The following is a 25509-nucleotide window of genomic DNA, read 5'->3' as shown; positions in this document are numbered from 1 at the left end:
CAATAAATGAATATATGTACAGGATACTATTAATAATCAGGAGTGGCAGATAGATAAACATAATTACAAATGTTCATGTGCAGCGGGTATGTACAGTTCAGATAAGTGAATCAGTGCAATGTACATGTACTTGTACTCAAGTCTGAGTCTCTAGTACTTTATACATCACTGATAAATAATTATTACTTACTCACTCACCTTATAATTCCAAGCGGAAAATGACTTTTGATAATTAGAAGGTTTTATCTGCCTTTGCCCTAAATGAATGTTTGCTATATGAAATGCAAAAACTTTGAAGCTCAATATCTCAAAATCATTTATAACGCAGATAGATCCTCATAATTCAAGGTGATGATCTGCTACAGATCTATGTTCAGTGGTCCGGCACCCACATGAGAATATACTATAATAATTTAGAGTGTTTTTTAACCATATTAACACTGACACCTCCAATAGAGATAAAGATCAGCTGAAATGTAGCTAGATTTGGTTTTTATGTATGAGCGATATACACCAAAAATGATTGCAGTCATGTCCACGTGTTGTGTGATAAGTCAATATATTTATTATTGTGACAGGCCGATGAAAAGATACCTAATATGCTCCTTTTTAAATAAAATAAGTTTCTAATGTCCCTATTAGCCGGCAGCTAGCTCTCTGCAACTCTCACATGGTCGACCCACTGAAGCTAAGCAGGGCTGTGCCTGGTCAGTACCTGGATGGGAGACCACATGGGAAAGCTAGGTTGCTGCTGGAAGTGGTGTTAGTGAAGGCAACAAGGGGCGCTCAACCTGTGATCTGTTTGGGTCCAAACACCCCAGTATATTTATGGGGACTCTATACTGCTCAGTGAGACGTTAAACCTGAGGTCTTGACTCTCTGTGTTGAAAAAAATCTTCCCTATGTTAAACAGAAATTGGGGGAAAAAATAAACAAGGGGCTAATAATTCTGACTTCATCTGTAAATGTGGAAATTATTATTATTTTTATTATCAGAGCTGCACAATGTATTGTTTTAGCATCGATATAGAAATGTCCACATTTGCAATAGTCACATTGCAGGATATGCCACGTTGAGTCTGAATTATAGTCAACCAGGAGCTACAGAATTGTATTTAATCACCGTATTTACATGGAATTTAAACGATTTATGAAAAAAAATACTTACTTGAAATTGTTCTCTTGCTTCTTGTCCAAATATCTACATTTCAAACTGAAAGCAATATAAGATCATTGTACTTGTTTTAAGAAAATACTCGAAGCTGAAAACAATTCACTTGAGCTAAGAATTTTTAGATATTTAGACTAGAAACAAGACAAAGTAAGAAAAGCCTTTTTTTTGCATTGTGATTATTAAATTTCTGTACATGTAGACTCACCAGAAAACCATTCAATAGAGCTATTCAAACCATCCTGTGGAATTGTATAACACAGAAAAATTAAATATTGCAATATCAGATTTTTCCAATATCTTACAGCCCTGGTCCACAGTGTGTAAGCCTGTCCCGATATCTATTTGTTTTTACTACGATGTACAGTTGAAGTCAGAATTATTAGCCCCCATTTAAATTTTCTTTTCTTATTTAAATATTTCTCAGATGATGTTTAACAGAGCAAGGAAATTTTCACAGTATGTCTGATAATATTTTTTCTTCTGGAGAAAGTCTTATTTGTTTTATTTCAGCTAGAATAAAAGCAGTTTTTAATTTTTTAAACATCATTTTAGGGACAATATTATTAGCCCCTTTAAGCTATATATTTTTTTGATAATCTACAGAACAAACCATCGATATACAATAACTTGCCTAATTACCCTAACCTGATAGTTAACCTAGATCAGTGTTTCCCAACCCTGTTCCTGAAGGCACACCAACAGTACACATTTTCAACCTCTCCCTAATCAAACACACCTGAATCAACTCACCAGAACATCAGAAGAGACTCCAACACCTGAAGTTAATGGGTCAGCAAAAGGAGACATCCAAAATATGTACTGTTGGTGTGCCTCCAGGAACAGGGTTGGGAAACACTGACCTAGATAACCTAGTTAAGCCTTTAAATGTCACTTTAAGCTGTATAGAAGTGTCTTGATCAATATCTAGTCAAATATTATTGACTGTCATCATGGCAAAGATAAAATAAATCAGTTATTAGAAATGAGTTATTAAAACTATTATGTTTAGAAATGTGTTGAAGAAATCTGCTCTCCGTTAAACAGATATTGGGGAAAAAAATAAACAGAAAATAATTCTGACTTCAACTGTAATATTGCACCAAAATATATTTCCATAAATGATATTATTTTCATTTTAAGACCATTTTATGCCACTCGTTATATAACGGCAGAATGATAATATCATCACAATGCAAGGACACTCTTTCAGAGACCACATCATATTTTATTCTTGTGAATGTTTCATTTAACTATAGTCATTTAAACCAGTGTTTCCCAACCCTGTTCCTGGAGGCACACCAACAGTACATATTTTGGATGTCTCCCTTTTGGATGACCCATTAACTTCAGGTGTTGGAGTCTCTTCTGATGTTCTGATAAGTTGATTCAGGTGTGTTTGATTAGGGAGAGGTTGAAAATGTGGACTTTTGGTGTGCCTTCAGGAACAGGGTTGGGAAACACTGATATAAACAGTTTAATCTTTAGCCATTGGAATCAGAATATGAAAATGCAAATGTTAAATAAATAAATAATAAATGTTGACAAAATAGTGCAAAGTAAAAGGTCGTGTTTTTCTTTAACCATACTGACACTGACACCTCCAACAGAGATAGAGATATATGGCGATATATATTGCATCACCATAAATGATTGAGGTCATGTCCATGTGTTGTGCAAAAAGTGGCAATAAGGCTGCACGATTCTGGCTAAAATTAGAATCATGAGTTATTTTGCTTAAAATCAAGATCATACCCGTCAACATTGGGATGTGAAAATAAGGCATATGCCCCCCCATAATAAGGGATTCCCCCCACCCCGTGCCTTTAAAAAATCCCCAAATTACTAAACAGTTCATTTAGAGCCGTTTCATTGTAAATTAACAGTTAAATAGTCAATAATATGTATAATCGGCATTATTTACAAAAAAAAAAAAAAAAAAATAGTATACATTAGCAGCAAATACATTAGCAAGCAGTTCAGTTAATTAAAATTAATAGCTATTATAATGAAATTGAAGAAACGGCTATTGAGATTTGATAGCTTGATTCTCTGTATAACTTACACATTCTGATGAAAGAGCAATGAATTAATCTCTCATTTGTTTAGATTTATTTCGTTTGATTACATTAAATAACAGGTGTCACTAAAAATGCACAGATCTAACGTTATAATGAAAGCATTTCGTTGCTTTCCTAATTTTTTATGCTCATTTAGGACGAAATTCGTGGTGTCTAAAAAAACGCCACCAAGATCGACATCTTTAGATATTATTATTATTAATTATGTCTCTATGTCTGTTTAAACATGCACCCAAAACCCAGACTTTCACTCCGCTTCAAATCGCGTGTACAGAATCCGTTAGGGAGCTGCGTCCCAAATCGCATACTTGTGCAATATTTTACGCCATTTTGTAGTATAAATAGTGCAAGTAGTGCGTTTACACTGAAAACTCTAACAATAATAAGTGCACTTTAATTATCCGCACTCATTCAGCTGGTAATATTAAGTATGTAATGATGGACACTTCACGCACTCAACAACCCCAGTTTTGCTCACGTAGCAGAAGGGGCGGCGCTATCGGGCGCACATGTTGGATAACTTTATTTATTTTGGATTGTGAAAGCAAAATTCTTCTACGAGAGTGATTATAGCGCCTCCCGATGGTGAATGCGGTTATACTCATGGCAGGTATTATTTGATAGCTTGGTCATTTATTTCACTGATTTGAAGTCCGTCAAATGTCATCTGGGAAACGGTTTGAATTTCCGCTTAGTAAAAAAAAAATTTGGGACGATACTACAATCATATACTATGCTGTTGAGTATGTAAGTGCATGAGTGCATAGTGTACCATTTGAGACGCAGCTAGTGTCTATTACTATGGAGCGCGTCAGCTGACAGTCACGCACCGCTATATGACTGTTTTGAGGATTGCATATAAAGGGGACATGGCACCTGTAATGAAAAGGAAAGGGAATCCCGCCGTTTTTATATTTATTTCAAAGTGTTTTCATGCCTAAACAAAGCAAAAGCACAGAACAGGCTCATTTAAGAGCAAGGGGCACCCCCTGGTGGTTCGGCGGTATGGGTTGCGTATAGGGAGGCTCGGCTCTTTAATGTTTATTTGGCACCCTTCAGAGAAAGACTGAAAATATATAAAAAAAAACCTTTATGAGATGATAGCGAGATAGAACTGTAAAATACGGGAGAATCCCGAGAAAAATGGGAGGGTTGACAGGTATGCAAGATCACGATTTTCTCACGATTCTGTAGACGTAAAATAAAGGTTAATATGAGCAGCCTATTATTATTGTTGTTCTCAAACATATGGTAAAACAACAATAATAAGGTAACCCTTTTAGTTTAGGTCACAATTCACTGTATTAACAAACCATTAACTAACACTACTAGCTTAATAAACTACCAATTAGCTGCTTATTAATGCACTGTAAAACCCAAAAAGTTAAGGTAACTCAAACCATTTGAGGAAACTGATTGCAACAAACCCTTTAAGTTCAAAAACTAATCCTTATGAGTACTGTGAACTTCATCCATTTGAGTAAACAAAGCAATTTGAGCACAGTAAAACCTGATAAATGAAGAAAACTCAAACCAACTGAGTACTGTCAAACCCAACAAGTTAAGGCAACCCAAACCGTTTGAGGACACCGATTGCTACAAACCATTTAAGTTAAAAACTAATCTATACAAGTACTGTGAACTTACTCCATTTAAGTCGAAGTATTGAGGTGTTTAATTAACTCATTACCTTCAACACTGAGTTCAAAACTCTTATCTAGTGAGTAGAATTAACTTTCAGTAAATTTTGAGTTAACTACACTCATTTCATTTGATCAAGTTGGCTGTTGGGTATTACGGTGCAGTTAATAAGGTAGAAGCTGGGTTTAGGTTTTAGGTAGCATCAGGGATGCAGGATAAAATCATACTTTATAACTACTAATAAACAGTTAATATCTTAATATTAGGCAGGTAATAAGTCAGTAGTTAATAGCATGAATTGTGACCTAAACTAAAGTGTTACCCAATAATAATATAAGCTTATGTGTAGGTTAAATGTTTAGATGTTTTACATTAGACATCGTACAATGCTAAAATGGTCGACATCACCCAACCCTAATGAGAGTCTTTAAAAATCTCCAGTAACATCCAAAAAAGTCGCTAGATTTGTTGCTAGTCACTTTTTTTTATTTGTTGCTAAGGGGGTCTGAAAAGTCGCTAAAGATAGCGAGAAAGTCACTAATTTGTTAACACTGCCCATTCAGCTTGGCCTTTTAATATTATTTTATTAGTGTTTTCTACTGCTTCATCTTTAAATTTATTCAGTCGTTTCTCTTGGCTTATTTTTATGTGTTTATCATTTGTCTCTTTATTTTACTTTGTCTTACGTACAGCACTTTGGTCAGTCTTGTGACTGTTTTTAAATGTGCTTTATAAATAAATGAACTTGAACTTTTGTTTTGGGGAGAACCGGACATTTGAGAGACACCATTCTGAAATATTAAAGTACTTTGATCAAATATATGATATATTTTTACCTCAAACTGATGCGTTTATTGTGGATATAAGCTGCTGTGATGCGTATTAAGCTCCATTAAATTGGCAAACCGAGACTTGAAAGATGACTGGATCAAATCTTTTTCGGGCTCTGACTGCATATGATTGGCTTCTGTCTTTCATGATAGAAGACCTGAAAAATGAACTAATCTTCTCCTTCATCTGCACAATGGACAAATCACTCCTCGAGAGGACTCATCGTTCTCCAGTAATATAAAAGATCTGTTCAAATTAACAATTTGTTTAAGAACGACCAATCAGTAGTATAATTGTCTGGTATATATTCTCATGTCACTGGCAGGTCTGGTTACACAGTATTTTTCACATACTTTAGTTCACGCTGTGTAGGCGTTTCTTTACCGTGTGGATTTTCATGTGTTCCTCAAGATACAACAACTGATCTCATGCGAAAGGTTTCTCTCCAGTGTGAATCCTCTCATGTATTTTCAGATGTGCTAACTGACTGAATCTCTTGTCGCAGTGTGAACACATGAAAGGTTTCTCTCCAGTGTGAGTCCTCTGGTGTATGTTTAGATGTCCTAACTGACTGAATCTCTTGTCGCAGTGTGAACACTTGTAGGGTTTCTCTCCAGTGTGAATCCTCTCGTGGTTTTTTAGTTGTCCTGAAAAATGGAATCCCTTGTCGCAGAGTAAACACTTGTACGGTTTCTCTCCAGTGTGAATCCTCTGGTGTATTTTCAGATGTGCTGACAGACTGAACTTCTTGTTGCAGAGTGAACACTTGTAGGGTTTTTCTCCAGTGTGAATCCTTTGGTGTGTTGTCAGATGTCCTGACAGACTGAATCTCTTATTGCACAGCGAACAAATGTAAGGTTTCTCTCCAGTGTGAATCCTCTCATGTGATTTCAATTCTTCAGCCGTACAAAAGGTCTTCTCACACTCAAAGCACATGTACTCCCTCACACCGGTGTGGATCTTCTCATGTCTTCTTAAACTATCTTGATGTGAGAAACTCTTTCCACACACAGAGCACGAATAAGGCCTCTCCTTTGTATGAACTCTAAGATGAACCTTCAGCGCTGAAGCCAACAGAAATGTTTTCCCACACTGATCACATTGGTGTGTTTTCTCTCCAGTGTGGATTATCATGTGTCTACTAAGGTTTCCTAGTTGTCTGAAACTCGTCCCACACTGAGAACATGTGAATGGCTTTTCCCCAGTGTGGATCCTCATGTGACTCCTGAAACTCTGTTTGTTTGCCAGACTCTTCCCACACTGAGTACATGTGAATGGTTTCTCTCCGGTGTGGATCCTCATGTGATTCTTGAGACTGTCTTTGTGCGCCAGCCTCTTTCCACACTGAGGGCAGGTGGCACATTTTCTGTCTTTTCTCTTCGGTGAGTGAGTTTCCCTTGTTTTGACATGATACTGGGTCTCCTCCATCAAGCCTGAAATAAAAAGACTGCCTTTTAAATAAATGCCTTAAAAGACAAGGTACACAAAAACTACATGAAATCTAATAATGCTACAACTCCCAATGAAAAACTGCATTGTATCTAGCACGTTTTAGTTGTGTAGCAAACAAAACTTGTCATGTTGTGCAATATTCCATGCATGCAAGGACTGCTGGTCTCACTTTCTCTCACACTTTGTCCTAAAGTGACTATGCTTAGTGTTTGGCTGGTGGGTTGAAGGAATTACTAGTATTGGGTAGTACCATCGTTAGAAGTAGTGAGGCTAGCTTAACTGCATTTCTCAGTAGCATGGCGGTAGCGCCGCTACTTTCTAAATCAGTGGTGTCCAAACTCAGTCCTCCTGCATAGTTTAGCTCCAACTTCCTTTAACACACCTGCCTGGAAGTTTTTGTATACACAGAAAGAGCTTGATTTGCTGGTTCAGGTGTATTTAATTGGGGTTGGAACTAAAATATGCAGGACACCGGCCCTCCAGGACCGAGTTTGGACACCCATGGTTTAGACCACGATGTTGTAAAATCAGACCAAGTGGGATTAGGTATATTGTGAATAATAGTGGGCCTAGAACAGATCCCTGGGGAACACCTCGCTGCAGGGGGACAGCGGGTGACCGAAAATCCTTAACAGAGATGAAGAATTGTCCATCTGAGAGATATGAGTGCCCGAGTTTGGGCACCCCTGTTCTACATAATTTTCAGTAACAAGCTATCTTTTTTTTAGTCAAGTAGCGCAGTAGAGTCCACACAAGCTACATTAACAGATCGCGGATCAATAGTGACGGCACCGATATTTACAGAGCTGTGAGGCCGATGTCTAGCCAATGAAAATAAATCCATATGATGGTGAGAATGGCGATTTCTTCTACTACCTGTTTTACAGAAGTCGACAACGAACATTTTGGAGCATTACGGCCACCTCTCACTCTGGTGTGCATTTCCGAAAACCATCAATAGCCAACTAAGGTCGCAAGTTTCGTTGTTACAAACATAGTACACTGATTTGGTGTAGGAATGCTCAAAATAATATATTAATAAAAATTAATAATTAATAGTTAATTGAAAGGGTTTGTAACTGATTAATAGTATCAGTTAAACCAGTAGTTTGCAAACTTTTTCAGCCGAGGGCCCCTTTGTGTAGAGCAAATTCTTTTGGGGACCTCCAAAAAATAAAAACGATGCAAAAAAAACCCCTCAAATTAACAACTTTACTTAAAACACTTTCAATTGCAACATTCATGCTCTGGATTAATTTTTGTGAGATGTCAGTTGAGTTGAAATGGCTTCAGTTCTTCAATCTATTGATCAAATCTTCAAGCGCAGTGTTCACTGTGGTCTGCTCTCAGTGGATTACATCAAGCCATATTTTGTGTATGAGTCATCACGTTTACAGTTTATGCCATTTTTTTATGCTTATGCACAGCTAGGCTTTTCTGTATTTACCCTTACAGCTGAGAGTCTAAATGTATCTAACAATGTAAAGCTTCAAAGTTTTATCGAGTTTTGTCATTCTGTTAATGGTTAACAGTCAACTATGGAACAAAATCAATGCCAAAAGTTTTGAATTAAAAAGCTTGTTGTATAGCACAAACTGAAAGAAATAATACACTGTATTAACAAGTTCTTCCATTTAATGACTTGAATTGCAGGGTTTGTATTTTTAGGTCCTGAAATTTAACATTTCTGTTTATTTAAGCTGTGATTATTTCAACTAAAAACATTTCGAACATGTTTTCGTACTTGTAAATTCAATAATTCATATTCAATTTTCAGGTTTCACTTACAAAATATTCAATACCCTTTAAAAATACGATGTATAATATTCAAAAGGCAATTTTCAGTTCATTTTATTTCAGTTCAAATATTCGCTTCCATGAATTCAGTGGCTCAAATTCATTCATTCATTCACTTCTTTGTCTGCTTAGTCCCTTTATTAACCTGGGGTCACCACAGCGGAATGAACCACCAACCTATCCAGCATTTGTTTTATGCAGCGGATGCCCTTCCAGCCACAACCCATCTCTGGGAAACATCCACACACACTCACTCACACTCATACACTACAGACAATTTAGCCTACCCAATTCACCTGTACTGCATGTCTTTGGACTGTGGGGGAAACCGGAGCACCCGGAGGAAACCCATGCGAACGCAGGGAGAACATGCAAACTCCACACAGAAACGCCAACTGAACCAGCGACTTTCTTGCTGTGAGGCGACAGCACTACCTACTGCGCCACTGCGTCGCCCTGGCTCAAATTCGACTGTTAGAATTCGACATCACATCGGGAACTGCAGGAAAAGCAATAGAGCGCAGATTAAAGATCGCCAGCTGCTTTTCACCAGCAGGTGGAGATGGAATAATTTAAGATTTTTAACCCGAGAAAAAAAAGGCTAAGAAAGGCACAAAAGTAGCATTTAATATTAATATCAGTGTCTTGGACATTATAAGTACTAAAATGAGTATGAGTAAAATAAGTAAATGATGTTTTGGTCATCTATATTTGCCCCTATGTAACAGAAGCCAGCTGGTGATAGAGTAAACCTCACTCCTCGGATCCAGCGACACAATGGTCAGACCAGTGGCGCTACATGCACATAAACCATCTTTTGATGAATATGAGGTTACACATTCTCTGTCTTTATTAACTCATTCTTCCATAGACGTAAAGCATCATATTGACTGGCTGCTAAAGAATATAAACAGGAAAGGAAATAATATAATAATACAAAATAGATCAACATAATTGCCAGGGCTAAGATCAATTAAGAACAAAGATATTAGCTTCAAAACCACAGAGATTTTATGAGAATGTCACACAAAACAGTTTACTTGGAACTGTTAAACAGAGAGTTCAGTGATTTAAGGTTGGGTATGAATGGGACGTGTAATTTAAATTAATTTAACATAACAAGCGAATGCATTTAGATTAGATTAGATTAGATTCAACTTTATTGTCATTACACATGTACAAGTACAAGGCAACGAAATGCAGTTTAGGTCTAACCAGCAGTGCAATAGCAGCAAGTGCAGGATACAGGTATAAGTTATAAAGTGCAGTTATAGAAAAACTATGGTGATATTTACAGATGGATGTACTATCAACATTATATACAGGTTGTATTTAAGGATCGTTTTCAGATATTCATACAGAACCTTCTAATATCCCTGCTAAAAAAAAACATCTTAAACCAGCCTAGGCTGGTTGGCTGGTTTTAGAGGGGTTTTGGCCATTTCCAGCCTGGTCTTAACTGGTCAGGCTGGAAAAATGACAAGCTAAATCCAGCTAAAACCAGCCTGGTTTAAGCTGGACATAGCTGGTTTTGGCTGGGCTCCCAGTCAGGCTAGGCTGGTCAAGCTGGTTTTAGCTGGTCATCACCCAGCCTGACCAGCTAAGACCAGTCTGGAAATGGCTGGAAACCAGCTTGGAAATGGCCAAAACCCCTCTAAAACCAGCCTGGTTGACCAGCTAAAACCAACCAGCCTAGGCTGGTTTAAGCTGGATTTTTCAGCAGGGATATGTCATTTAGGGGTTATTAGAAGTGTTTGCACTGTTTAAACGGCCCTTCCCACCCCCACCCCACCCCCAGGATTGAGTAGTTTCATTATTTAAATTAGTATTGTTGTTGTTATTATTAGGAAAAGTAATTTAACAGTCTTCTTTACGGAACTAAAATGCCCATCAGTGCTTCACACCCCAGTCCGGCAGGTGACAGTAAAGCACCTTCATGTTGGTTTACCAGTCGCCACAAAACTTTAAGAGTCCATTGAAGAGCTCCAGATGGATACTTTTGTTTTATGATTAAAGTGTTTGTAGTTCCAGTGTCTGAATGGGCGAACTTGAGCTACGAGTACAGTAATAAAGACAAAGAATAAATCTTAAGTAACTTAATATAGCTTAGCTTATTGTTTAACTTGTTTTCAGTCAGGGTTATAATTCAGTCAGGATAGCGTGACATTTGCATCTTAATCCCTTTATCGTACGATACTGACAGTATGAACTGATAAATAAGGAAAGAAACATACCTGTTTGCATATAAAATAGCAGCTGAAATATTAGCGTTGCTGATCGCTTTTGTAGAGGAATTTACAGTTGAGACAAGTGTCCGTCAGATAAACAGTCTGGCAGAAGAAGCTGAAGCTTTTACTCGGATAATGCCTCTGCTTACTGTGTGCTCAGAACTACTGCCATCTAGAGGACAATAACAGCAACATCCACTAATCGCCACATCCCCTTTCATTTGAGAGAAAACATCATCTGCAGAGCACAAACAACCGATAAAGAACATAAAACTCTATAATTGTGACTAAAAGACATTTTAAGACAAAAACCTTCACACATGTCAAATAGAAGTACACACATGAAAAAATATGAGTAAACACTATATGGTGTTTTTACTATAGTAAAGTACATGAATCTGTTGTTGATAAAACTATATTACCCAATTGTGTGTGTGTGTTCATATATATATATATATATATATATATATATATATATATATATATATATATATATATATATATATATATATATATATATATATATATATATATATATATATATATAAAGAGTTCAGATGCAAAAATCTCTAAATCCATCAGACCTCTTTTCTTGTAAATGAGAGTTTTCTATCAGGCTCCTCTGATTAGGTTCTGAAGCTTCATTTTATATAATGATAAGGTTATTAGTTAGTAAATAAAATAACTTTTTTTTTTTTTAAATGTCACTTTAGACGATTCTTTGTTTTGTTTTTTAAACAAAGTAAATTTTCTTTTGCGTCAAGACCAGCTAAATCCACGTCTGCTTTTCATAATAATTTTTTTCTGGGTTTTCGCCTTTATATGGATAGGAAAGTAGACAGAACTGACAGGAAAGCAGTGAAGGATCAGCAAAAGATCGCAAAGCAGAATCGAACTCGGGTCGCCATGAGCACCGGAGTGCATGTGTCAACACACTAATCGCTACACCACTAGCGCCGACAATCCATTTCTGCTTTTTAAGCAAAACCCTCTAAATCCACCTATTGGGGCAAGACAGTGTAATTAGTTGAAAATGAAGATGCCATTAGAAATTATTTTACCAAACATAACACAAACCACCTGAAACTTAAAATATATCCACCTGTCAAATAAGTGGCGGTTCATTCCGCTGTGATAAACCAGGAAAAAAAGCAGAAGGAAAATGAATGAATGAAATCGGTCATGTGCATTAATCAATAAAATTAAAACTGACATAAAATCTTTATCTGTTGTCATTTCTGATATTTGGGATTTAGATTTAATGTAAGTAGAACAATGTAAACATTGTAAACATTTCAAACTAAACTTGGTAGATTCAAATAATGTAGTGCAAAACATTGTGAAACATTAATACCTGTCCATTGCCCATTAATATCAAAAGCTTATCAGCTGTATATATATATATTATGAAGTAATTTAAATAATGTAGTTTATTTATATTATATTTACCTTTTAGAAAATAGCTTAAATTAGCAAATAAAACACATAGGTCTACTGGGCTAAAAGGGGATGCCTCTCAGACACTTTTAGAAGCTGTCATTCATTCATTCATTCATTCTCACCATACTCAAGGTCTTGGTCTCTTGTTTATCCTCATAGCATCTACGTGGGATAAAATAACAGCATCTTAACTCTGTCCTGTGTGAAATGCCGTTTAATGCATAGTAAATCGGACTCATTCAAAGTAGCGTCACTGTGCAAAAACACGTTATGAATGCATGTTACACTTCCGACTGCACATTGTGTTTTCTTTTTCTTATATTGCACAAAGTTTTAAGGTAAGGGATGTTGTCATTTGACATTCACTGACAGTCAGGCTCATCCAGTTCATCAAACTATATATATATACACACATATACATACATATATATATATACACACATATACATACATATATATATACACACATATACATACATATATATATACACACATATACATACATATATATACACATACATATACATATATATACACATACATATACATATATATACACATACATATATATACACATACATATACATATATATACACATACATACACACACACACACACTCCAATGCACCAGTTTACTGTAGTAAAAACTAAAGTATTTATTAGTTTATCAGTTCATGCTAATACTACAATATGCTGTATGTATAGCAATCATTAACAAAGACCTGAAAATGATTAGTATTTATCATATGGATAGGCACAGTCTTATAAATTAGTTCGATCAGGTTTTTTTTAACGGTATGTGATGTTAATAATATGAGATTATCATTGATTTCTGGAGATAATTTAGGAAGAGAATAGAAAACAACGAATATAACATTGCACTACCTACTGCGCCACTGCATCGCCGAAAGCAAGCATGTTGAGTCAAATTAAAACATTCAAAAACAGACAGTAACTGGGTGGTGCTAGAGCAAGAAGCATTAAGATGAGAGCTATTGAAGTCGCCAAGCAGGAGGATAGGAGATGACAGGGAGCAAGCCAGGGATAACAGTTCACTAAGTTCAGAAAAAAAGCAGGACATGGCTTTAGGAGGACGGTAGAGAAGGATAATTGTGAGACAGTCGGCTTCGATAACCATATATTCAATCGAATTGGTGTTGTGAAAGTCAAGTTGATTCAGTCGAATGTTGTCCCGATAAATCCCCGGCAAGACCACCCCCTTTGCCATGCAGTCTGGGACAGGCGAGATACTGATATACATCAGGTGCAAGAAGATTTAACTGGAGAAAACAGCCGGAGCTTGTCAGGTTTCAGTGAGAAGAAAAATGTCAAGCTTATTGTCAGTGACGATTTCATTAAGATAAGAGGCTTTATCCGATATTGACCGACAGTTCAGAAGCGTAAAGTGATAATGTACAGAATTCAGATTACAAGGAAGCTCTGCATTTCCCGTCAATTCCATTGTCTCTGCTCCACTGAAGAGGTCTTCATCTGCCAACTGATGTCCCTCACCATAGTTCACCTCCCTTAGAGGCACATCCAAGATGGCTGTAGCTAGTATGAGAAAAAAAAAAAACGCCTGATCAGCCTGGACATCTCTTCAAGCCTGTGAATCTGCACTCCCTCTGACTGTGGACAGTATACATAGCCACAATAAAACAAGCAAAACAATGCATTTTAACATGCAATTATTAACATATTACTGACATTATCCAAGAAGGTCATGACACTCACCTGAAATGCAATCGTAAATTCAGACAAAGGCTTAAGGGCAACACTCAGGAACATGAAGTACATCTTTATAACTGGATCACTGAGATGGCTTATCAGTTCACGAACTTTGGCATTCCTCATTCCTCTGACAAACTCTTTGTTAGTTTTTCTGTAGTTTGACTCGTTGCGCAACAATGAAAAAGGCTGAGATTTGCACATCATTACTACTTTTTCATCAAGGTCCACAGCTATGGCACCTGTTAAGAAAGTGTCCAGTAACTTTAGATTACACCAAGGGAACATAATGAAGTATTCATTTAGGTTGTCCTGATAATTTTAAAAGCAACACACATTTTAAGTTTATATCTTACCTTTGATAAGCTGTGTGGCTTTTGGTTTTCCCGCGGAGTACTTTCGAGCTACAGTCACAAAAACTTAAGGATATATTGTTTTTGGCACACTGCCATTTTGATCTCTGCTGTGGTCACTTGATTAGCCTCGGAATGTACTATTACGAACTGAGTAATCGGCTGCGCAGTTTTATGCGCCTCTTGGGCACACTTATGTTTTGACGACTTCTCGTGCTGGCTCAATAACTCTTTCCTCGGGCGATATACTAAAGTCTGTACAACAATTTTTATAAGCGTGACATGTCCCGAACTTGCTCTTCGTTATATATATGAGAAAGCCTCCTCCCACTGGTAGAGATATTTACACAACATTTTCACCTTTTTTTAAGAGGCACTCCAAGGTCAACACTCTTGCGTTCCGCCATCATTGGTATGCTGTTCTTCTTCTACTGCTATTTGTTTATTTTCTTCTACAACTATTTTTTCTTCTTCTACTACTATTTTGTCTTCTACTATTCTTCTTGTTTGCCGGTCAAGTGAATGATCTGCCTGCAGGTGGAAGTAGCAAACATATGTGTATAGTGGGAATTTCTTTATAGAAAGATTTAAAATGTGGGAGAAATACTGGGAAATACTTAAACGGGATGATAGAGGTATAGAATAGTCCAATATGGGAGAATTCTGGAAAAAAATGGAGGGTTGACAGGTATGTACCATACCACTTTGACCACAGCACACCTACACCAACTTGACACCACACATGTTGTCTGCCAGTTTGCCCAGTACAGTGAAAACCAGAGTTCATCTGTGAAGAGAACTCCTCTCCAAAGCACTAGGCGCCATCGAATGTGAGCATTTGCACAGTCAAATATTAATGAGGATACTGAGCATGCAGATCAGCTTCCTTGAGTTGATTTCTAACAGTCTGTGTGGAAATTCTTTGGTTCTGTTAACTGATTGTTGCAGCAGCTGTCCATTTGAATGATCTCAGACCATCTTGGTCAGGGGTGCCCAAATTCGATCCTGAAGGGCTTTTGTCCTGCAGAGTTTAGCTCCAAACCCAATTAGACACACTTGAACCAGCTAATCAAGCTTTAACTAGGCCTTCTAGAAACTTCCTGTCAGGTGTGTTGAGGCAAGTTGAAGCTAAATTCTGCAAGACACCGGCCCTCCAGGACTGATTTTGAGCACCCCTGATCTTAGTGGAGAAGATACTGAATGTGGAAGTCCTGGGCTGGTGTGGTTACACATGGTCATGGGGTTGTGAGGCCGGTTGGATGTATGGTCATAGTCTATAAAACCCCTTTTGAGATGGCTAATGGTAGAGAATCTTTAGATCAGTGTTTCTTAACCACGTTCCTGGAGGACCAGCAACACTGCATGTTTTTTCTTCTTTCAAATTTAGATCTTTAAACTCAGCTCATGAAAATTGGAAGCAAAAATAAGTGTTTCGTTATTAATTTTGTTGAGTATATGCGAGCCATAGGTAAGCACAAATGTTTTTCATTACCATCTGAAAATGGGGAGCTGACAAAATGGGTGCCGGATTGCATTTCAGAGGTAAGGTTTACCTCAAACATGAGTCCTTCTCTTATGTTTTCTGAGATTTCCGGAACGACTGAATCTCATGTCACAGTCTGAACACTTGTACGGTTTCTCTCCAGTGTGAATCCTCTCATGACTTTTCAGAAGTTCTAACACACGGAATGCCTTGTCGCAATGTGAACACTTGTAAGGTTTCTCTCCAGTGTGAATCCTCTCATGTTTTTTCAGCTCCCCTAATGTAACGAATCTTTTATCACAGTGTGAACACTTGTATGGTTTCTCTCCAGTGTGAAACCTCTCATGTCTTCTCAGCTCCCCTAATGTAATGAATCTTTTGTCACAGTGTGAACACTTGTACGGTTTCTCTCCAGTGTGAATCCTCTCATGTATTTTTAATTGTGATAACAGTCTGAATTTCTTGTCGCAGTGTGAACACTTGTAAGGTTTCTCTCCAGTGTGAATGCTCTCATGTCGTTTTAATTCTCTAGATGTAAAAAAAGTTCTCTCACACTCAAAGCACATGTACTCTTTCACACTGGTGTGGATCTTCTCGTGCTTTTTAAAATTATATTTACAACTATAACTCTTTCCACACACAGAGCATGAATAAGGCTTCTCCTTTGCATGAACTGTAAGGTGTTTCTTCAGCCCTGAAAGCATCAAAAATGTTTTGCAGCACTGATCACATTTGTGCGTTTTCTCTCCAGTGTGGATCAACATGTGATTATTAAAGTTTCCTGATAGACTGAAACTCTTCCCACACTGAGAACATGTGAATGGTTTCTCTCCAGTGTGGATCCTCATGTGATTCTTGAGAGTATCTTTGTTTGCCAGACTCGTTCCACACTGAGAACATGTGAATGGTTTCTCTCCAGTGTGGATCCTCATGTGATTTTTAAGGTTTCCTGATTGACTGAAACTCTTCCCACACTGAGAGCATGTGAATGGTTTCTCTCCAGTGTGGATCATCATGTGACTCTTGAGATTCTCTTTGTTTGCCAGACTCTTTCCACACTGAATGCAGGTGAAACATTTTCTGTCTTTTGTCTTGAATGATTGTTTTTTTTTCTCTCGTTTGGACATCTTGATTTCTCTCCTCAATCAGACCTGAAATAAAAATACTGCATTTTAATTCAATTATACAAAAAGATAAAAGTAGACAACCCTGGACTTCCGGTTAGGTGAGCTATGGAGTAGGACCTGTTCTCTAGGAGGTCCTGCAGAATTTGCGAATCGTTCTGAATTAATGCACATTTTTACTTAATATCAAGTGCCTGCAGATAATTGTGCCTAACGGAGTTCAGTTTAAACTAATCCTGTACAACGAAGATGAAAACTAAAGGCAATAAAGGGGCTAACGTGCAGCCATCGCAGCAGAGGCCTGCACCAGCCAACTCATCCAGGGATGAACATGATATGGCAGCGAGGGGGGACTGAGACTGAGCTCGATACGGCTTCAGGCGACATTCAGACTCTTAAATCTGAAATAATTTCATCACTACACCTTGATCTGGCAGAAATATTTTGCTCCAAACTACAGTTCGTGCAAGGCAATGACATATCGAACATCAAAAGTGAACTTCAAGCCATAAAGGCGGAATTCTCTAACACAACGGTATCAATCCAAACTGAAATGTCGACACTGAAAAGTACAGTGAAGGATATGGAACATTCTCTTTCCACATGTTCGGATGATATCACGGTGCTACATGAAAAGCTTGACTCTCTTTCGGCTACTGTGATAAAGTAGACAACCACTACATGAAATCATGATCACTTTTGGTGGTTTTGGTCTTCTCAGGTTCAGTGGACCTCAGGAATTATCTCATTCCATGAGCAAGGTACGCTGATCTTCCTATCATTCCTTTTAAAACTCTTGTTGTATAATTTCAATGAAGTCATATTACCGTAAAGTTTAGGTGCTTTTACACATATTTAAACATGCATTGACAATAATGCCGAGTTCAGACTGCATGATTTTAGCCCCGAGTTTGATTCGCCGACAGGTTTTGAGAAAGCGCAGACAAATGCCTGAAAGCACAGGCAAATCGGTGCTCGTGTACGTGAGTGACAATCACACAGTATGAGAGAATCGCAGATATGTCGCCGACATCCATGAGATATTTGACATGTTAAATATCTGGAGCTGTCGGCGATTTAAATCATGCCGTGTGAAATGAGCTTTGACTGAAAATAACATCGCCGATCACCTACAGCCAATGAGAAAGCAGCATTCACTTGTGTGTGTGTGTGTGTGTGTGTGTGTGTGTGTGTGTGTGTGTGTGTGTGTGTGTGTGTGTACCTGCAGGCCAGCGGGAGGTTGAGGGAGAAGTTAAAAGCGCTCATTTTCAGTTTATTTGCACCCAAGAAATGAAGGAAAAACTAGTGGAGGTTTGACAGGAGCACCAGTGTCTGTTTGACGCTTCACACAGAAAGTTAAAAAAGGAAGTGGAGGAGAAATAGCTAATTCCCTTCAAACCCAGGTGAGCAAATATGAACATTTTCTTCCCCATTAAAGGCTTCTTTCTCGTTATGTAGTTAATAACAAAATATATACTACGTGTTTTTGGCTGTGAGATGTAGTTTGGACGAAGTTGTCGTCGATTCTTCCTATTGTACAGTCATGCAACGTGAAAGCCCCTGTCGCCGATCCATCTTGCAGTGTAAACAAAGCAGCGGCAAAACGCTAGCCCAGATAATCATGCAGTGTGAAAACATCTGTGACACGGCTACTTTGAAAATCACACAGTCTGAACTTGGCATAATGCATTGCTCAGCAGGGATGGATTCATGATCATCTCATCTAGTGTTTATGATCATATCATCTAGTGTTTATGGTTTGATCGATGTCTGCATTTGATATCTCTGAAGTGACTGACCCATGTCTATAATGCAGTAAAACAACAAGGCTTACGATTTTAAATATAAAACTTAATCATTTAGTAATATAAAAAACATTATGCGGTAATTAAGTTCTCTACCAGGTACAATGTGTAATTTCAACATGAGAATTTGTTACGTATTTAACTGCATTTTCTAATGAAATTCTCATTACTGCAAAGTCTCTGCGTGCGTCTGCATTGTGTTCTAATTTAAACATACTCTACCTGACAAAATTCTTGTCGCCAACAAATAACTTGACTTCTAGTTGATCATTTGGTATCAGAAGTGGCTTATATTATAGGCAAAGGCTTATTTTACCACAATAAAATATGGTCAATCTACGTACAAAGAATGGACCCCAGGTGTAAATCAGGCCAGTCGGAACAAAACACAGACTGATTATTATGCATGCCTCAGGCTGTGTTTTTGATTGGCCACAATGTTTCCTAATGAGATTACAACAACTCTAACACCTCCTCTTATTTTGTAAGTTTAAGCTTATATTAAACTATCTGGGACTATTTTGAAAATGGGAGATGGCAAGAAGATTAAAGTCAAAGGCTGTGTCTGAAATCAGCTACTACTCTCGAGCAGGGGCATTGCTAGGGTTGAAAGGGATAAGGGGCTTAGCCCCAAAGAAGTCAACCACCCCCCCCCCCCCCCCCCCACCACCACCAAATGAATTAGTTGCAAGACAGTTACATTACTTTATAAATGATGAATGAATGAATAACAATGCGTTTATTGAACAGTGCATTTATTGAACTTTTATCACTCTGTATGAACTATATACATGTTCTTTGTCCTTTATATATTTCAACCCATTTATTAAACAATTTATTTTTCAGTAGTAACTTTTAATAGCAGCATTCCAGTCACGTTTAGAGGATCACTTTCAAAAGGTACTCTAATCCTAATAATATGATTATAAAGAATTTAATAATAAAAGGTTTTTGAGTTGACAAAGCTTTAACAATTAATTGTGAAGCTCTGTGACTTGTAACACCAAAAAAGAAAAGAAAAACAACATTGATAAATTAACCCACTTCTCATTTACTAGTCTGTCATGAGTCATATCATACTGTACCTCTTGAGCCACCTGTTTCCTCCTGATTTGCAGTGTCTATTTGTTTTATGAAAAATGTTGTAATTTTCTGCATGTCATCAAATCTGAAAATATGATTTATTTTATAGTGCGAGTTGTTATCCAATGTGATACAAAGCTCCAAACACATTTGGACAGAGTGATTAACTGAGGTGTAGTGTTGTCAAGATACTGGAATTTCTAAATTCAATACCTTGCAAAATACTGATAATCAATGGCTATTTTAATATAATAAAAATTGCATCAAAAATAGTAAAATAAAGATCTATATGCTAGAAATATCTTTACTTCAAACTTCTTTGGAGGGAGTTTTTTTCCAGTCTCTCTCAAAATAGGATGATGTGGGCATTGTGGCATTTTAAATGCATGTAATGCCTGTTTTTCATTCATGCTTGAGCAGAAATTCCATATATGCCTCACAAAAGTAGTAAGAAATCCCTGATATGGATGAAGGCATCCAGCTATTGCTGTAGTTGAATGCATGAAAATAAGATCTGAATAAACATAAAATGGCTTTAACAGATCATTGACACTATTGCGACAATAAATGGTTTATATGTGTTCTTCCAGCCATATTAGGTATTTTCATAGGAATAAAGTGGATTTATAATCTGATGCTAACTGGCATAGCATATTACAGTAACGTTAGCTATAAAAATAATAAGCTTGATGCATGAACTCACTGTGATTTAACTACAGAATGTGAGATATAACTGGCTATATCATCTAGATAAAAATGTCTAGATATCTATATCATATCTAGAAAGCTACAATTTATGTTTTTCTGACTAACTTGCATGTATTTACATTTATGATGCACATTTTAATGATAACAGTTATTTTCTTTCAACAAAACTACACACATTTTTTACAGCAAAAACAATTACTAAGCTTTATCAGTAGTTAGAACTATTCAGTTTCGCTAAAATGTTGTAATATTACCTCATCAGCTTCAGCTCCTCATAATAATGAATGATGACTGAATCAATGGATGGTGCAGTGGCGGGATTTTTTTTAACACTTGCCGTTTGCCAACAGTGCCACTCCCACCTGCTGGTAGAAACCGGTACTGCTGAACAGCTGACTAATTACCCGACACAAACGCTTCGTTGGCATTGAGCGGAATATGCGTGATGTATGTAGCGAGTAGGTAGTACATTTGAATATGAATTTACTACATGTCTGTTAAGTATGTTCTATGCAGCATGAATGCGAGTAGTATGAATGAAACTCTGATGCATTACATCCACCAAGCCAGCCATCTCTTACATCACATCAGAACGCAAAATGCAGGATATACAGATTATAAATGTATTCAGCGCCGACGCAAAGAGGCATAAGGTCTTTTTAAATTTAAGCTTAATATTGTGAAATTCAGAAGGCAACAAACATGACAACTGCTGAATATAATTTCAATGCACCATTACGATTCTTTACAGTCACTTTGCCACCAACATAAATTTTAATACTACTGTAATATTACAACAAAACATCAGCATCAGTTTGAATTAAAGTGAATCATGTTAAAGCTAATAAAGGTTTTAATTTATTTATCCTACAGCAAATAATGCTGTGAAATACAGAAATGAAATTTAGTGTGAAGAACAACTGCGCAAAATGCATAAAACACTGACCAAATCTTGATTCTTGCTCAAAATGATGATAAAATTAAACAGAAAAACATAAGCTGCTCTCTATACATGTTCTGAAGCACAGCTTGTTATTTTAAAAATCTATTTTACAGTACATTACAATTTTTTTATTTGTAGGTTAGCAATTTTACAGCCCATTGTTGTTGTTTTGTTCACAAATCTAACATTTCATAGTTCGGTAATACTTTACAATAATGTTAGTCCATTAGTAAACCACACTGAACTGAGCTAAACTGAACTGGATTTAAACATTAAAAACTGAACTACGCTGTTCCTATTTACTGTGACCTTTAATGTGAAGCTGCTGTGACACAATCTACATTGTATAAGCGCTATACAAATAAAGGTGAATTGAATTGAGTGTATTTACTAACATTAATAAATAAGTGATTTACAAAATTATTCATACTTAATCATAGTTAAACATTTACTAATGCCTTAATAAAATCTAAAGTTGTTCTTGTTAACATTAATGCAGAGATTTAACATGAACTAACGTTAACTTAAGCATTAACCAACCTTTATTTTGACAAAAAATATATGTAATACCAATTAATTAAGGTGTTACCCATAATTCTGTTTTTTAACCAATATACTATAATAGTGTATTGTACTTTATTTATTATAGTATTTACCACTAAATGCTGAAGCAGTAACTATGGTGAAATGATCAAATGCTCTGCATACTGTAGTAAACATGAGTTTTTACTGCAGTAAACTGTGGTGTGTTGTAATATAGTTGTTGAAAATGTAGTAGAGTGTTGGGTGTTTTGTATTTATACTACACTATTTACTATAAATGACTCCAGTATTTGTCCATGAGGGTGAAATTAGTGAACACAGCATTTGATTTGCCGCTAATAAAGATCAGACAAATCCTGAAGTATAAGAATGTGTGACAGTAAACAGGAATCATAACCTGTGCTTTTACCGCGAGAAGCTTTTACATCGAGAGCTTTAATGAAGAGGTTAGTGGCCAAAACCAAGCAAAAACAAAGCTGAAAACAGCGCGGGAACCGACACTGAAGAGGAACACAGCCGAGAGAAAAACACTTGAATATTGAGAAAGTAGGAATCTGAACTAATAAATAAGGAGAGAAACACAACGTTACCTGTTTACATATGAACACGTTAAAAGTCCGCTATTCCTGATCGCTTTCACAGAGGAATTGACAGTCAAGAGCCAGGATATAATGAATAAAGGCAGGAGTTGTGTCGTGTTCGCTAAATAATCTCTCTAGAGTTTATAAAAGCTGAAGTGTAGCCTCTTTGTTTCTTCTCATCTTCAACACGAGTTTAATGTTGCTTGTTCTGAGCTTTTACTCCAGCGCCTCCGCTATCAGTGTGCTGTGTACTACTGCCATCTAGAGGACAATCACAGCAACAGCGACTTACAGCGGTAACCGGGCTCCAGGAGGAAATCAGGTTCAGTCAAATTAATCATTTCAAAATCAATGTTAAGCAGACAATAAATAAATAAATAACCACCAAAATACTTTAAATACAACTTCTTTTAGTTCAACTCATCATAGGACAGACAAAAGTGTAATTTACAGCACATGTAAAAATACTATAGTAAATACTAAAGTGTTTTTAACCATACTATAGTAATCTATAATTTTTGTTCAGTCTTATTTTGTTTCCTGAATATAGAAAGAAATGTTTAGAACTAGAAAAATTTTCCACAACAGCATCAGAGTATGTGAGTGGAGCGGTAAGAGTTTCTACTGCTCTGCTCCAGGTTTTCCATCGATCGACCATCTATCAATATTGGTAGCCTACTACAGATTTAAAAGCTTGACAACATCATATTCCAACAATGTTGTAACCTATAATTCCCTTAAATAGTACCTAGTTGCAGTGAGCATCAATCTTTGATTGAGATACTGTCATCTGTCATATATAGGTCTTTAAATAGCTTTAAAGGTGCCATATACAGATTAATTTAATAAGTTGTACTTTAACATCTACATAGTAGGTTTAGGCTTTGGTAAGTAAAAAAAATCTCCAGAAACAGATTCATAAGCTTATTTATCACTTCATAAAATACCCCTAGAATCAGAAGGTCCATTACAGACTATATATGGTTTATGTCGTTAATATTAATGAGCTCTGACCTGCCGCTCTCCCACACACATACACACACACAGCATCATGTATGCTGAACATGGACAAATATAAACCCAATTGACCCTTCGCTAAGCCCCGCCCTCCTTAGTTACGGTTGCTACACCGACTATTACAGTGTGTATACGCCGATCTCAGACATTGCCAGGCATATAATTTGTCATTTTTGGCAAGCCGGTGAGATATCCGAGAAAGCCAGACAAAAAAGGACTGCAGTATGCATTACAGGGTGAAGTATATTGATCGCAAGCGCTCAGATTGTGATCACATCTCTGTTTTGTTCTGTTGATATGTCATTTCAAATATTCGTAGCTTGAAACAGATGGAAATATGACTGCTATTGGTATGATTACTATGACAAGGGCTTAACCGGAGATGTGCTAAGCCACGATTGAAGCTGCGGTCACACTGGGCGAAACACACTTGGCGCTGCGAAAAGGGGCGGGATTAAACAAGATGATTAGACATTAAAAAAAGCCAGCGATTGCTCCATGTTTTAAATTTCTGTCCAGAGAGGTCGTGTTTTGATCCTCGATTGGTCTCACGCAGTCAAGTGATGCGATTTTGCAGGTCAGAGTTCACCAAGCTTGAACTTTGCACCTGTAACGCATGACCCTGCGTTTCCGGTCTGGCATTCGCGTGCGTATGAATGGAAGTCTATGGGAGGAAAAGCCCAGTGTGACCGCAGCTTAATGGGTGGCAGTTTTTGGGTGTGGCTTAGTGAAAGGTCAATTAGAGTATCGTTAATCTATTTTAAAAGCTAAAAGAGAGTGATCTAGCGCGTTGTATTTTGAAGCTATAATGTAAAAGAAAACACTGCCATGGCACAATATCATTTGCATGAACAGATAACAGTTGAGCTGAGTAATTAGAAATACATTAGCAGTTTACATGTGTTTTCTTGAAACATACGCTTCAAAATTCACAATAAACATGATAAATTAACTAAATATTCAATAAAACAAACCTTACGCCTCTTCGGATGTATAATCTGTAAATCTTGTATGGGCTCTATGCACAGCCAGAGTTGTAAAGGGGTGGTCCACTATGATATCATATTTTAAACTTTAGCTGATGTGTGATGTAGCTGTGTGAACATAAACAGCATCTCTGAATGTTAAATGCTTAAAGTTCAATGCAAAGGGAGACACTGGTTTTTACAGTTAGCTTAGCAAAGCCTACAATGAGCGAACTTTGGGGATTACAAAAAAATACATCCGGGCCAGTGAGACCACAAAGGTATTTATACCATGTAGATTCCTGAAAGTGACAGACTAATCTCCACGAGTCTCGAGAGGGCTCACCTGAACACCTGGGCATTATTCTATAAAGCTGGCTCTGTAATCAGCTGTGAATCTCCAGCACCTGTGCTCAGCTGGAGCAGCGTTTTCTACACAAAGACTTAGGCTGCGTCCGAAACCACATACTTCCATACTATACAGTGCGCTAAAATCAGTATGCGAGCCGAGTAGTATGTCCGAATTCATAGAAT

At 37.1% G+C, this 25509-nt stretch overlaps 2 protein-coding genes and 1 long non-coding RNA gene across 3 annotated transcripts; all 3 read right to left on the bottom strand.

Annotated features, from left to right (window-relative positions):
• Nucleotides 1-4581: 4581 nt before the first annotated feature.
• LOC130220662 (zinc finger protein 235-like) lies at nt 4582-11527 on the bottom strand. The gene is made up of 2 exons (XM_056452881.1): nt 11208-11527; nt 4582-7157 (listed from the first exon to the last, which is right to left on the bottom strand). The coding sequence occupies exons 1-2, from the start codon at nt 11215-11217 to the stop codon at nt 6151-6153; spliced, it is 1017 nt and encodes a 338-aa protein (XP_056308856.1). The 5' UTR covers nt 11218-11527; the 3' UTR covers nt 4582-6150.
• A 2682-nt stretch (nt 11528-14209) lies between these two features.
• LOC130220669 (uncharacterized) lies at nt 14210-16118 on the bottom strand. Its single transcript, XR_008836216.1, has 3 exons — nt 14727-16118; nt 14377-14612; nt 14210-14267 (listed from the first exon to the last, which is right to left on the bottom strand). It is a non-coding gene; the product is annotated as an uncharacterized LOC130220669 (long non-coding RNA).
• Nucleotides 16119-16277: 159 nt separating this feature from the next.
• Nucleotides 16278-23259, bottom strand: LOC130216669 (zinc finger protein 879-like). Its single transcript, XM_056448556.1, has 2 exons — nt 23003-23259; nt 16278-17357 (listed from the first exon to the last, which is right to left on the bottom strand). The coding sequence occupies exon 2, from the start codon at nt 17331-17333 to the stop codon at nt 16278-16280; it is 1056 nt and encodes a 351-aa protein (XP_056304531.1). The 5' UTR covers nt 17334-17357; nt 23003-23259.
• Nucleotides 23260-25509: the final 2250 nt, after the last annotated feature.

Source organism: Danio aesculapii, chromosome 3 (assembly GCF_903798145.1).
Source record: "Danio aesculapii chromosome 3, fDanAes4.1, whole genome shotgun sequence".
NCBI classification, from domain to species: Eukaryota; Metazoa; Chordata; class Actinopteri; order Cypriniformes; family Danionidae; genus Danio; species Danio aesculapii.
This window is presented reverse-complemented; position numbering and strand designations above follow the sequence as displayed.